General features: G+C 46.7%; 1 protein-coding gene across 2 annotated transcripts in view; it reads right to left on the bottom strand.

Annotated features, from left to right (window-relative positions):
• Nucleotides 1–13680, bottom strand: part of CAMSAP1 (calmodulin regulated spectrin associated protein 1) — a 124447-nt gene that overhangs the window by 33700 nt on the left and 77067 nt on the right. For both annotated transcript variants that reach the window (XM_068249202.1, XM_068249203.1), the window contains 2 exons: nt 12462–12546; nt 1–1768 (listed from right to left, as the gene is read on the bottom strand). The exon at nt 1–1768 is cut by the window's left edge and continues 597 nt beyond it. In XM_068249202.1, coding sequence (XP_068105303.1) covers nt 1–1768; nt 12462–12546 — 1853 coding nt within the window. The remainder of the gene's footprint in view (nt 1769–12461; nt 12547–13680) is intronic.

The raw sequence follows: 13680 nt of genomic DNA, 5'->3' as shown, positions 1-13680 counted from the left end.
CGGTGGTTTTAATTTGAGGTCCTGGATATTGCTCTTTAATGTTGGTAGCGCGGAGGCTGGAGCCTTCATAAGAAGCTCCTGCTGTTGGGAGATTTTCAGTATAGCCTGCTGTAAGGTACTTATTGTTTCATTTAACTTTTCAATGGAAAGGTTACACTCATTGACATCGACCTCTGAATCAGCATCGTCCGGGATGATATTACACACCTCAGCTTCCTCCAAATCAGGTTCTTTCATCTTCTGTTCGCAAACTTCTTGAACCTTTGTTTCCTTGGAGACTTCGCTTTCAAAGTCTACTTTTTCCAGGCCTTGTTCCGCTTTTGAAGTGAGGGCCAAAGTCTCAGCTTCTTCTGTGATTTGCTTTGCGAAGTCCCTCAGACTATGTTCTGGCTTTAATGGATGAGGAGCACCTTCATGTTTGGACTTTTTTACAACGTGTAGGAAAGCAGCCTTGCCGAGTTTTAAGCGCTGCCTTGCCGACAGAGACTCCATCTTCTTCTTCTGAGCTTCAATGGCTCTCCTCTTCTCCTCGAGCTGCATGTGCAACTGCACGAGTTCAGAAGCTAGGACGTTGGCATTGTCCTTGTTTTGTCCACCAGGGCTCTGCTCTCTCCGCTGCTTCCAGGTGGTCAACGGAGGAGGGCAGCATTCGGAACCGTCTGGAGTGGTTTTCTGCGAGCTGCTAGTGCTAGATTTCGTTTCATAGCTATTGAGTCTTTGAAACTTCCTTTCGGCAAAGCTGGTCATTCGTACGCTTCCACTAGCCATGGAGACGCTGCTGACTTGGGAGATGGTGCTCAGACAAGGGCTGGATCGTCCGCTGGCATCGTCCTTGTCGTCGTTTTCTTTTACTTTCATGTCTTCCTGCAGCTTGGCAGATTCTTCTTCACCAATACATTTGCTTCTCGGGTGAGGAGGAAGATCCGGTTCACACTCGTCCTCCAAATCCAGATGGTCAGAGTCGGAGTCTGGCCTCAATATTGTCCACGTGCTATCTGCTTCCTGGACTTTATCAGCTAGAAGGTGCACCAGCTTTTCTTCATCAATAGTCTGCGGCTTGGAATCATGGAGAAAAAACCCGCTGCTGGACTGCTCAGAGGGGTCGACGCTACTGGTGGCGAGAGGCCGGAACGCCCCATTCCCGCTTTGCAAGGACAGTTGTAAGGGTTCAGCTCTAGGGCTTTCAGAAGCTGAGAATTCTGAACTACTGATAGGGGTATAAGTCCTGTTCAAGTTATGTGCAGTGTGATTAGTGGTGATTTTCTTTCGAGGGAAAGACTGGGTGCCGTCATGCTCGCGCCTTGGAACAAATCCCCTCGTTTTGCCTTCGCCATACTCTTCTCTTTTGGGGACGGCCTGTTTCTCCTTTGCTACTTTTAGAACCGCGGGCATAAGAGGTTCCAAGAAGAAGCTGTTGGATTTGCCGTCCACGTCTGGCTGAGGTCTCCCTGGAGATCGTGCGGTGGCCTGCTGGCTGGAGCCTCGGGACGAGATGCTCTGCACTTCAAGGTCTCCGTGACTGGATGATTCACCCGATCTAATGAAGGCGACAAGCTCCTCCTCATCATCTTCAATCTCTACATGTCCCAGCAGGCTTCGAGCACTGACTGGCATAGATGTGGGGGGCAGGTGGTGCTTCGGTGTGGCGTTTATGATGTTTGAAGCCAGACTGTCCTTGCTGATGGACCGGGCAAGGCTAATACTATCTCCAGAGGTCGCATCGACATCATCGCCACAGTGCAGGGCAAAAGGCGGCTGTGACAGTGGCCTGCGGAGGGAAAAAAGAACAGATATCACTCAGTACCTGCACAAGATTGCTTGTAATATAAGTGATTTGGTTTCAATACATTAAAGAATAGTTTACAGGTATATTAAATCCATTTCTATAATTCTATTGTTTTGCCCTTCCTTCCCTGCTGGGCCCAACAAAGACACTCTCCCCTGCCAAGACTGTCATCTTTATCCTCTATAGGGGTCATGACTAGGCAAGTTCAATGAGATGCAAATAACTACAAATTCAAGGATTATGCAAATTTTGTATGGAGCTTGAAAATGGACCAATCAAAACTTTCAGTTGAAATTTAATTGGTTCATTTCCATGCTGCATAAATTTACAAGTAACATTAACATAATCCTGTATTAACAGACTTATTTGCATCTCATTGACCCGCCCTAGTCATGAGATGACCCCCCCCTTTCTATGGATATTGGCTAGTGAGAGATACATTTATTTAAAATACATGTTTAACCACTTGAGGACCTAGGGCTTTCTACCCCTTAAGGACCGGCCACTTTTTTTCCATTCAGACCACTGCAGCTTTCACGGTTTATTGCTCGCTCATACAACCTACCACCTAAATGAATTTTGGCTCCTTTTCTTGTCACTAATAAAGCTTTCTTTTGGTGCTATTTGATTGCTCCTGCGATTTTTACTTTTTATTATATTCATCAAAAAAGACATGAATTTTGGCAAAAAAATGATTTTTTTAACTTTCTGTGCTGACATTTTTCAAATAAAGTAAAATTTCTGTATACATGCAGCACGAAAAATGTGGACAAACATGTTTTTGATAAAAAAAAAACCCATTCAGTGTATATTTATTGGTTTGGGTAAAAGTTATAGCGTTTACAAACTATGGTGCAAAAAGTGAATTTTCCCGTTTTCAAGCATCTCTGACTTTTCTGACCCCCTGTCATGTTTCATGAGGGGCTAGAATTCCAGGATAGTATAAATACCCCCCAAATGACCCCATTTTGGAAAGAAGACATCCCAAAGTATTCACTGAGAGGCATAGTGAGTTCATAGAAGATATTTACACCCTAAGTGTATTTTCACAAGTAAGCGGAAAATGACACTTTGTGAGAAAAAAAAAAAAAAAAAAAATTTCCATTTCTTCTAACTTGCGACAAAAAAAAATGAAATCTGCCACGGACTCACCATGCCCCTCTCTGAATACCTTGAAGGGTCTACTTTCCAAAATGGGGTCATTTGTGGGGTGTGTTTACTGTCCTGACATTTTGGGGGGTGCTAAATTGTAAGCACCCCTGTAAAGCCTAAAGGTGCTCATTGGACTTTGGACCCCTTAGCGCAGTTAGGCTGCAAAAAAGTGCCACACATGTGGTATTGCCGTACTCAGGAGAAGTAGTATAATGTGTTTTGGGGTGTATTTTTACACATACCCATGCTGGGTGGGAGAAATATCTCTGTAAATGACAATTTGTTAATTTTTTTTACACACAATTGTCCATTTACAGAGATCTTTCTCCCACTCAGCATGGGTATGTGTAAAAATACACCACAAAACACATTATACTACTTCTCCTGAGTACGGCGATACCATATGTGTGGCACTTTTTTGCACCCTAACTGCGCTAAAGGGCCCAAAGTCCAATGAGTACCTTTAGGATTTCACAGGTCATTTTGAGAAATTTTGTTTCAAGACTACTCCTCACGGTTTAGGGCCCCTAAAATGCCAGGGCAGTATAGGAACCCCACAAATGACCCCATTTTAGAAAGAAGATACAAAAAAAAAAAAAAGAAAGAAGACACCCCAAGGTATTCCGTTAGGAGTATGGTGAGTTCATAGAAGATTTTATTTTTTGTCAAAAGTTAGCGGAAAATGACACTTTGTGAAAAAACACAATTAAAATCAATTTCCGCTAACTTGTGACAAAAAATAAAATCTATGAACTCGCCATACTACTAACGGAATACCTTGGGGTGTCTTCTTTCTAAAATGGGGTCATTTGTGGGGTTCCTATACTGCCCTGGCATTTAAGGGGCCCTAAACCGTGAGGAGTAGTCTTGAAACGAAATTTCTCAAAATGACCTGTGAAATCCTAAAGGTACTCATTGGACTTTGGGCCCTTTAGCGCAGTTAGGGTGCAAAAAAGTGCCACACATGTGGTATCGCCGTACTCGGGAGAAGTAGTACAATGTGTTTTGGGGTGTATTTTTACACATACCCATGCTGGGTGGGAGAAATAACTCTGTAAATGGACAATTGTGTGTAAAAAAATCAAAAGATTGTCATTTACAGAGGTATTTCTCCCACCCAGCATGGGTATGTGTAAAAATACACCCCAAAACACATTATACTACTTCTCCCGAGTACGGCAATACCACATGTGTGGCACTTTTTTGCACCCTAACTGCGCTAAAGGGCCCAAAGTCCAATGAGTACCTTTAGGATTTCACAGGTCATTTTTGTTTCAAGACTACTCCTCACGGTTTAGGGCCCCTAAAATGCCAGGGCAGTATAGGAACCCCACTAATGACCCCATTTTACAAAGAAGACACCCCAAGGTATTCCGTTAGGAGTATGGTGAGTTCATAGAAGATTTTATTTTTTGCCACAAGTTAGCGGAAATTGATTTGAATTGTTTTTCTTCACAAAGTGTCATATTCCGCTAACTTGTGACAAAAAATAAAATCTTCTATGAACTCACCATACTCCTAACGGAATACCTTTGGGTGTCTCCTTTCTAGAATGGGGTCATTTGTGGGGTTCCTATACTGCCCTGGCATTTTAGGGGCCCTAAACCGCGAGGAGTAGTCTTGAAACTAAATGTCGCAAAATGACCTGTGAAATCTTAAAGGTACTCATTGGACTTTGGGCCCCTTAGCGCACTTAGGGTGTAAAAAAGTGCCACACGTGGTACCGCCGTACTCAGGAGAAGTAGTATAATGTGTTTTGTGGTGTATTTTTACACATACCCATGCTGGGTGGTAGAAATATCTCTGTACATGACAATTGTTTGATTTTTTTTACACACAATTGTCCATTTACAGAGAGATTTCTCCCACCCAGCATGGGTCTGTGTAAAAATACACCCCAAAACACATTATACTACTTCTCCTGAGTACGGCGATACCACATGTGTGACACTTTTTTTGCAGCCTAGGTGCGCTAAGGGGCCCAACGTCCTATTCACAGGTCATTTTGAGGCATTTGTTTTCTAGACTACTCCTCACGGTTTAGGGCCCCTAAAATGCCAGGGCAGTATAGGAACCCCACAAGTGACCCCATTTTAGAAAGAAGACACCCCAAGGTATTCCATTAGGTGTATGGCGAGGTCATCGAAGATTTTATTTTTAGTCACAAGTTAGTGAAAAATGACACTTTGTGAAAAAACCCCAATAAAAATAAATTTCCGCTAACTTTTGACAAAAAATAAAATCTTCTATGAACTCATCATACACCTAACAGAATACCTTGGGGTGTCTTTTTCTAAAATGGGGTCACTTGTGGGGTTCCTATACCGCCCTGGCATTTTACGGGCCCAAAACCGTGAGTAGTCTGGAAACCAAATGTCTCAAAATGACTGTTCAGGGGTATAAGCATCTGCAAATTTTGATGACAGGTGGTCTATGAGGGGCCGAATTTTGTGGAACCGGTCATAAGCAGGGTGGCCTTTTAGATGACAGGTTGTATTGGGCCTGATCTGATGGATAGGAGTGCTAGGGGGGGGTGACAGGAGGTGATTGATGGGTGTCTCAGGGGGTGATTAGAGGGGAAAATAGATGCACTCAATGCACTGGGGAGGTGATCGGAAGGGGGTCTAAGGGGGATCTGAGGGTTTGGCCGAGTGATCAGGAGCCCACACGGGGCAAATTAGGGCCTGATCTGATGGGTAGGTGTGCTAGGGGGTGACAGGTAGTGACAGGAGGTGATTGATGGGTGTCTCAAGGAGTGATTAGTGGGGGGAATAGATGCAAGTAATGCAATGGCGAGGTGATCAGGGCTGGGGTCCGAGGGTGTGGGCGGGTGATTGGGTGCCCTAGGGGCAGATGGGGGTCTAATCTGATGGGTAGCAGTGACAGGGGGTGATTGATGGGTAATTAGTGGGTGTTTAGAGGAGAGAACAGATGCAATGCACTTGGGAGGTGATCTGACTGCGGGTCTGCAGGCGATCGGATGGTGTGGGTGGGTGATCAGATTGCCCGCAAGGGGCAGGTTAGGGGCTGATTGATGGGTGGCAGTGACAGGGGGTGACAGGGGGTGATTGATGGGTGATAGGTGATTGGCAGGTGATTGACAGGTGATCAGTGGATTATTACAGGGAAGACCAGATGTAATTAATGCACTGGCGAATTGATAAGGGGGGGAGGGGGGGTCTGAGGGCAATCTGAGCGTGTGGGCGGGTGATTGGGTGCCCGCAAGGGGCAGATTAGGGTCTGATCTGATAGGTAAAAGTGACAGGTGGTGATAGGGGGTGATTGATGGGTAATTAGTGGGTGTTTAGAGGAGAGAATAGATGTAAACAATGGATTTGGGAGGTGATCTGATGTCGGATCTGCGGGCGATCTATTGGTGTGGGTGGGTGATCAAATTGCCCGCAAGGGGCAGGTTAGGGGCTGATTGATGGGTGGCAGTGACAGGGGGTGACAGGGGGTGATTGATGGGTGATAGGTGATTGGCAGGTGATTGACAGGTGATCAGTGGATTATTACAGGGAAGACCAGATGTAATTAATGCACTGGCGAATTGATAAGGGGGGGAGGGGGGGTCTGAGGGCAATCTGAGCGTGTGGGCGGGTGATTGGGTGCCCGCAAGGGGCAGATTAGGGTCTGATCTGATAGGTAAAAGTGACAGGTGGTGATAGGGGGTGATTGATGGGTAATTAGTGGGTGTTTAGAGGAGAGAATAGATGTAAACAATGGATTTGGGAGGTGATCTGATGTCGGATCTGCGGGCGATCTATTGGTGTGGGTGGGTGATCAGATTGCCCGCAAGGGGCAGGTTAGGGGCTGATTGTTGGGTGGCAGTGACAGGGGGTGATTGATGGGTGATTGATGGGTGATTGACGGGTGATTGACGGGTGATTGACAGGTTATCAGGGGGGATAGATGCATACAGTACACGGGGGGGGGGGGGGGTCTGGGGGGGGTCCTGGGGAGAATCTGAGGGGTGGGGGGGTGATCAGGAGGGGGCAGGGGGCAGGGGGGGGGGGAGATAAAAAAAAAAATAGCGTTGATAGATAGTGACAGGGAGTGATTGATGGGTTATTAGGGGGGTGATTGGGTGCAAACAGGGGTCTGGGGGGTGGGCAGGGGGGGGTCTGAGGGGTGCTGTGGGCGATCAGTGGGCGGGGGGGGGCAGATCAGTGTGTTTGGGTGCAGACTAGGGTGGCTGCAGCCTGCCCTGGTGGTCCCTCCGACACTGGGACCACCAGGGCAGGAGGCAGCCTGTATAATACACTTTGTATACATTACAAAGTGTATTATACACTTTGTAGCGGCGATCGCGGGGTTAACATCCCGCCGGCGCTTCCGTATGGCCGGCGGGATGTTACGGCGGGTGGGCGGAGCCAGTTGCCGGGGGAAGCGCGCGTCATCAATGACGCGATCGCTCCCCCGGCATAGGAAAAGGACGCAACGCCCTAAGGCGTATTGCGGTCCTTAAGGCATCCACTTTGCCGCCGCCCATGGGCTGTGGGCGGTCGGCAAGTGGTTAATGCACAGGCATCATCTGTGTCTTTAATGCTGTGTATCTGGAATGTACGGGTTTGGACAATGCCAGAAAAATAGAACTCTTTTTTGTCCGATTCGATTCAATTCGATTCATTGATTCGATTCAATCTGAGGCTCAGTGCACACCAAAATCGCTAGCAGATCCTCAAAACGCTAGCAGTTTTTGGAGCTGATTTCAGAGCGATTCTAGGCAAGTTTAGAGACGTTTTCTAAAACATGCCTAGCATTTTTTGGAGCGTTTTTTGTGTAGTAGGCCTTACATGTCCGATCGGGATTCGATTCAATTTACCATTGTTTTGCAATGGCAAATGGAATCGAATCAAATCCCGATTGGACATGTCGGATTGAATCGAATAAAAAAATGGTATGGTATAGATGGGGCTTAACACATCTGCATGTACAATGCGTAAGACTATTATCTATGGCCTTAATTAAAACAAAAAATATATATATTATATATATATATATATATATATATTATATATATATAATATATATATATATAATATATATATATATATATATATATATATATATATATATATATATATATATATATATATATATATATATATATATATATATATATATATATATATATATATATATATATATATATATATATATATATAATATAATATTTGACCCCTCACTGATTTTGTAAGTTTGTCCAGTGACAAAGAGATGAAAAGTCTCAGAACAGTATCATTTCAATGGTAGGTTTATTTTAACAGTGGCAGATAGCACATCAAAAGGAAAATCAAAAAAATAACCTTAAATAAAAGATAGCAACTGATTTGCATTTCATTGAGTGAAATACGTTTTTGAACCCTCTAACAATAAAAGACTTAATACTTAGTGGAAAAACCCTTCTTTGCAAGCACAGAGGTCAAACGTTTCTTGTAATTGATGACCAAGTTTGCACACATTTTAGGAGGAATGTTGGTCCACTCCTCTTTGCAGATCACCTCTAAATCCCTAAGGTTTCGAGGCTGTCTCTGTGCAACTCTGAGCTTGAGCTCCCTCCATAGGTTTTCTATTGGATTAAGGTCCGGAGACTGACTAGGCCACTCCATGACCTTAATGTGCTTCTTCTTGAGCCACTCCTTTGTTGCCTTTGCTGTATGTTTTGGGTCATTGTCGTGCTGGAACACCCATCCACGACCCATTTTCAGTTTCCTGGCAGAGGGAAGGAGGTTGTCGTTCAGGATTTCACGATACATGGCTCCGTCCATTTTCCCGTTAATGCGATTTAGTTGTCCTGTGCCCTTAGCAGAAAAACACCCCCAAAGCAAAATGTTTCCACCCCCATGCTTGACGGTGGGGACGGTGTTTTGGGGGTCATAGGCAGCATTTTTCTTCCTCCAAACACAGCGAGTTGAGTTAATGCCAAAGAGCTCTATTTTGGTCTCATCAGACCACATCACCTTCTACCAGTCACTCACAGAATCATTCAGGTGTTCATTGGCAAACTTCAGACGGGCCTGCACATGTGCCTTCTTGAGCAGGGGGACCTTGCGAGCCCTGCAGGATTTTAATCCATTGCGGTGTAATGTGTTTCCAATGGTTTTCTTGGCGACTGTGGTCTCTGCTAATTTGAGGTCATTCACTAAACTCCTCCCGTGTAGTTCTAGGATGCTTTTTCACCTTTCTCAGAACCATTGACACCCCGCGAGGTGAGATCTTGCGTGGAGCCCCAGAGCGAGGTCGATTGATGGTCAGATTGTGCTCCTTCCATTTTCGAACAATCGCACCAACAGTTGTCACCTTCTCTCCCAGCTTCTTGCTAATGGTTTTGTAGCCCATTCCAGCCTTGTGCAGGTCTACAATTTTGTCTCTGACATCCTTGGACAGCTCTTTGGTCTTTCCCATGTTGGAGAGTTTGGAGTCTGCTTGATTGATTGATTCTGTGGACAGGTGTCTTTTATACAGGTGACTAGTTAAGACAGGTGTCCTTAATGAGGGTGACTAATTGAGTAGAAGTGTCTAACCACTCTGTGGGAGCCAGAACTCTTAATGGTTGGTAGGGGTTCAAAAACTTATTTCACTCAATGAAATGCAAATCAGTTGCTATCTTTTATTTAAGGTTATTTTTTCGATTTTCCTTTTGATGTGCTATCTTCCACTGTTAAAATAAACTTACCATTGAAATGATACTGTTCTGAGACTTTTCATTTCTTTGTCATTGGACAAACTTACAAAATCAGTGAGGGGTCAAATAATTATTTCCTCCACTGTATATATATATACATACATACATACATACCAATACACAGTGCTGTACATGTGAGAAGTGGAACGAAAATCATACATGATTCCAAACATTTTTTACAAATAAATAACTGCAAAGTGGTGTGTGCATAATTCTTCTGCCCCCTTTGATCTGAGTGCAGTCAGTTGCCCATAGACATTGCCTGATGAGTGCTAATGACTAAATAGAGTGCACCTGTGTGTAATCTAATGTCAGTACAAATATAGCTGCTCTGACGGCCCCAGAGGTTGTCTAAGGGCCCGTTCTGACTTGAGCGGGAATCGCGCGATTCCCGCTCTAGGCAAACCGCTACAACATGTAACAAATGGCAGTGTTCTCACTACCGTGTTTGCGGTTAGCGTTAACCGCAAATGTGTTACATGCAGCGGTTTGCGATTAGTGTTTAGCGATTAGCATGCATAGCACGCTAATTGTGATCGCTCCAAAACCGCCGCAGTATCCAGTGATTTTTCCGCGTTAATCGCGGGAAAATTACTCCCGCAAAACACCAGCGGTAATCGCCGGCGTTTCGCGGTTTTAGATGTGAACGGGCCCTAAGAGAATATAGGTAGCAACAACACCATGAAGTTCAAAGAACACACCAGACACACCGCTCCCGACGCGATCGTGCGCACCTAGAGGGGGAGATTAAGCTGTCATATGACAGCTGGCATCTCCCCTCAGTGATCAGCAGCCATCGCGTATGGCTGCTGATCACGTGATCACTACAATCCCCGTCGGATCGTAGTGATCACCTTGACAGCGGCGGCAGCAGGGGGGAAAAGAAGAGGATCCACTCACCTCCCTGCTGTTCCAGCAACGATCGGTGCCCCCCACCACTCTGGCCGGCATCTGTGCTCCGTCTGACGTCAGCGCCGGGTCCCGGCTTGATGACGTCATCAAGCCGCGACCCGACCTGAGCGTCATTTGGAGCGGAGATGCCGGCCGGAGAAGAAGGGGGCTACTGCGGCTCATCGCTGGCGCCTGGAAGGTAAGTGATGGCTGCCAGCTACAGGGGGGACACTTGCCACCATAGGGGGGGGGGGGGGGGGACACTGCCCAGCCAGCCACAGACGGGATGCGGGCGCCCGACCCCCCCAAACGCGCGCACCCCCCTCCACCGCAAAATGCCCTGGTCCTTAGGGGGGATTAGGCGGCCGGTCCCGAAGTGGTTAAATATAATAGTTCAAAAACAGTTCCAGCGTCTAAACAATGCAATTTGTATACAGGTATGCCTCTGATTTAAGAATGAGCTGTTTCTTCTAGTGGTACACTTTCAACATCAGATCAGCGCTTCATATTGTTGCATATTAATCCACTACACCTCCACCGACATCACCCTGTGAGATCCACACTCACCAACAGAGGAGGGCCTGGATTACATAGGCCTTAAGACACTTTTCGGGTATTAACCGGCTCCCCTCGCCCTCAAACCTCCTTCACATCAGCGTTTCTTCAAAGATGATATTGGGACACTGCTCCATACAGTTTACCTCAACAACAATAATAAAAGCTCATTGCGCAGCTTATTTAAAACTCAGAAAGTTTTATTATGCCATTGCACTCACGGTTTTTTGGAGATATTGTAAGGGCATGCGGAGTACATGAACAGGATCTCCCACTCATCCGCCGCTAGTCCTCCCTATCCACGCGTGCTTTCACTTCCGCATGTGGCTCCTCCAAATCGATTTCGCCACTGGCGTGACTCATCTGAGTCACGCCAGTGACGAAATCGAATGGGAGGAGCCACATGCGGAAGTGAAAGCACGCGTGGATAGGGAGGACTAGCGGCGGATGAGCCGGCTCGTGATCCGTTTACCAACTGAGCAATGGCCGCATGGGGGGGGGGGGGAGCCCGTTCATGTACTCCGCATGCCCTTACAATATCTCCAAAGAACGTGAGTGCAATGGCATAATAAAAAACTTTCTGGTTTTTAAATAAGCTGCGCAATGAGCTTTTATTATTGTTGTTGAGGTAAACTGTATGGAGCAGTGTCCCAATATCATCATTGAAGAAACGCTGATGTGAAGGAGGTTTGAGGGAGAGGGGAGCCGGTTAATACCCCAAAGCATCTTAAAGGACTTACGAGGCGAAAAATTCCTAAAAAGTTAAATACCTGCATGTAATAGCAATGCACGGAGGGCAACAGTAGCGTGGATCGGGGGGAGGCCCTAGAGCTGCGCAGCCGCACTCGCGCATATGCAGACTGCGCAGCGGCGGCCAGCTCCGGCGGCCATCTTTGTGGAGGAGGAAGAGCCCGACCCGGGCTGGGGGGTCGGGACCGGCCGGGGGGCACATTGAGCTGCGGGGACCCGGCGGACGGCGCCCTCCGTGCATTGCTATTACATGCAGGTATTTAACTTTTTAGGACTTTTTTGCCTCGTAAGTCCTTTAAGTACAATGTATACTTCACTGCCACTGTAAAAGTGGGAGTTGCTCCGTTATCACACAGCATGCGGTGCATTACTGCATTTGAGCCTGCCGCTCGCACTCACTGTGCAGCGCCCCATAGGAATATCATTGCAGTGCAGAGCAGTGATATTGTCCATTGTGACGCAACCCAGCAGGCTCGGCACGGAAGGGCCCTCATACTACATGGCGGTGGTAAAACTGGCAATCATTGGATGACTGTATGCACCCACTACAGCTGAACACTGCCCATGATGATCACTTCAGGTGACAGAGCAGTGGGTGGGTGGTGACAGTTGGAATCATGTGACTGATGACACACTGACCTTGGCTTCTTCTCTCCCCACGCGATCACTGAGGAGCGAGGAGGCACTTCTGATCTGGTGAGAGAATTAGCGCGATCTCTGTGATCTGTGGAGAAAAATTTTACAATGATTTTCTGAGAACAGCTGCACAGACATCCCATATACAAGAGACAACTGCTGGCAATCGCTCTGACATCGGATAGATCAGCTGTACAGCCCCCAGCTATGACAGAGGATAGATCAGCTGTACAGCCCCCAGCTATGAGAAAAGAGATCAGCTGTACAGACCCCAGCTATGACAGAGGATAGATCTGCTATAAAGTCCCCAGCTATGACAGGGGATACATCAGCTGTACAGCCCCCAGCTATGACACAGGATACATCAGCTATACAGCCCCCAGCTCTGACAGAGGATAGATCAGCTGCACAGCCCCAGCTATGACAGAGGATAGATCAGCTGTACAGCCCCCAGCTATGACAGAGGATAGATCAGCTGTACAGCCCCCAGCTATGGCAGAGGATAGATCAGCTGTACAGCCCCCAGCTATGAGAAAAGAGATCAGCTGTACAGCCCCCAGCTATGACAGAGGATACATCAGCTGTACAGCCCCCAGCTATGACAGAGGATACATCAGCTGTACAGCCCCCAGCTATGAGAAGAGATCAGCTGTACAGACCCCAGCTATGACAGAGGATAGATCAGCTGTACAGCCCCCAGCTATGACAGAAGATAGATCAGCTGTACAGCCCCCAGCTATGAGAAAAGAGATCAGCTGTACAGCCCCCAGCTATGACAGAGGATACATCAGCTGTACAGCCCCCAGCTATGACAGAGGATACATCAGCTGTACAGCCCCCAGCTATGAGAAAAGAGATCAGCTGTACAGACCCCAGCTATGACAGAGGATAGATCAGCTGTACAGCCCCCAGCTATGACAGAGGATAGATCAGCTATACAGCCCCCAGCTATGACAGAAGATAGATCAGCTGTACAGCCCCCAGCTATGACAGAGGATAGATCTGCTATAAAGTCCCCAGCTATGACAGGGGATACATCAGCTGTACAGCCCCCAGCTATGACACAGGATAGATCAGCTGTACAGCCCCCAGCTATGGCAGAGGATACATCAGCTGTACAGCCCCCAGCTATGACAGAGGATAGATCAGCTGTACAGCCCCAGCTATGGCAGAGGATACATCAGCTGTACAGCCCCCAGCTATGACAGAGGATAGATCAGCT

The sequence above is a fragment of the Hyperolius riggenbachi genome, chromosome 8, assembly GCF_040937935.1.
Source record: "Hyperolius riggenbachi isolate aHypRig1 chromosome 8, aHypRig1.pri, whole genome shotgun sequence".
Classification (NCBI taxonomy): domain Eukaryota; kingdom Metazoa; phylum Chordata; class Amphibia; order Anura; family Hyperoliidae; genus Hyperolius; species Hyperolius riggenbachi.
The sequence above is the reverse complement of the archived record's forward strand: the minus strand, read 5'-3'. Positions and strand labels throughout refer to the sequence as shown.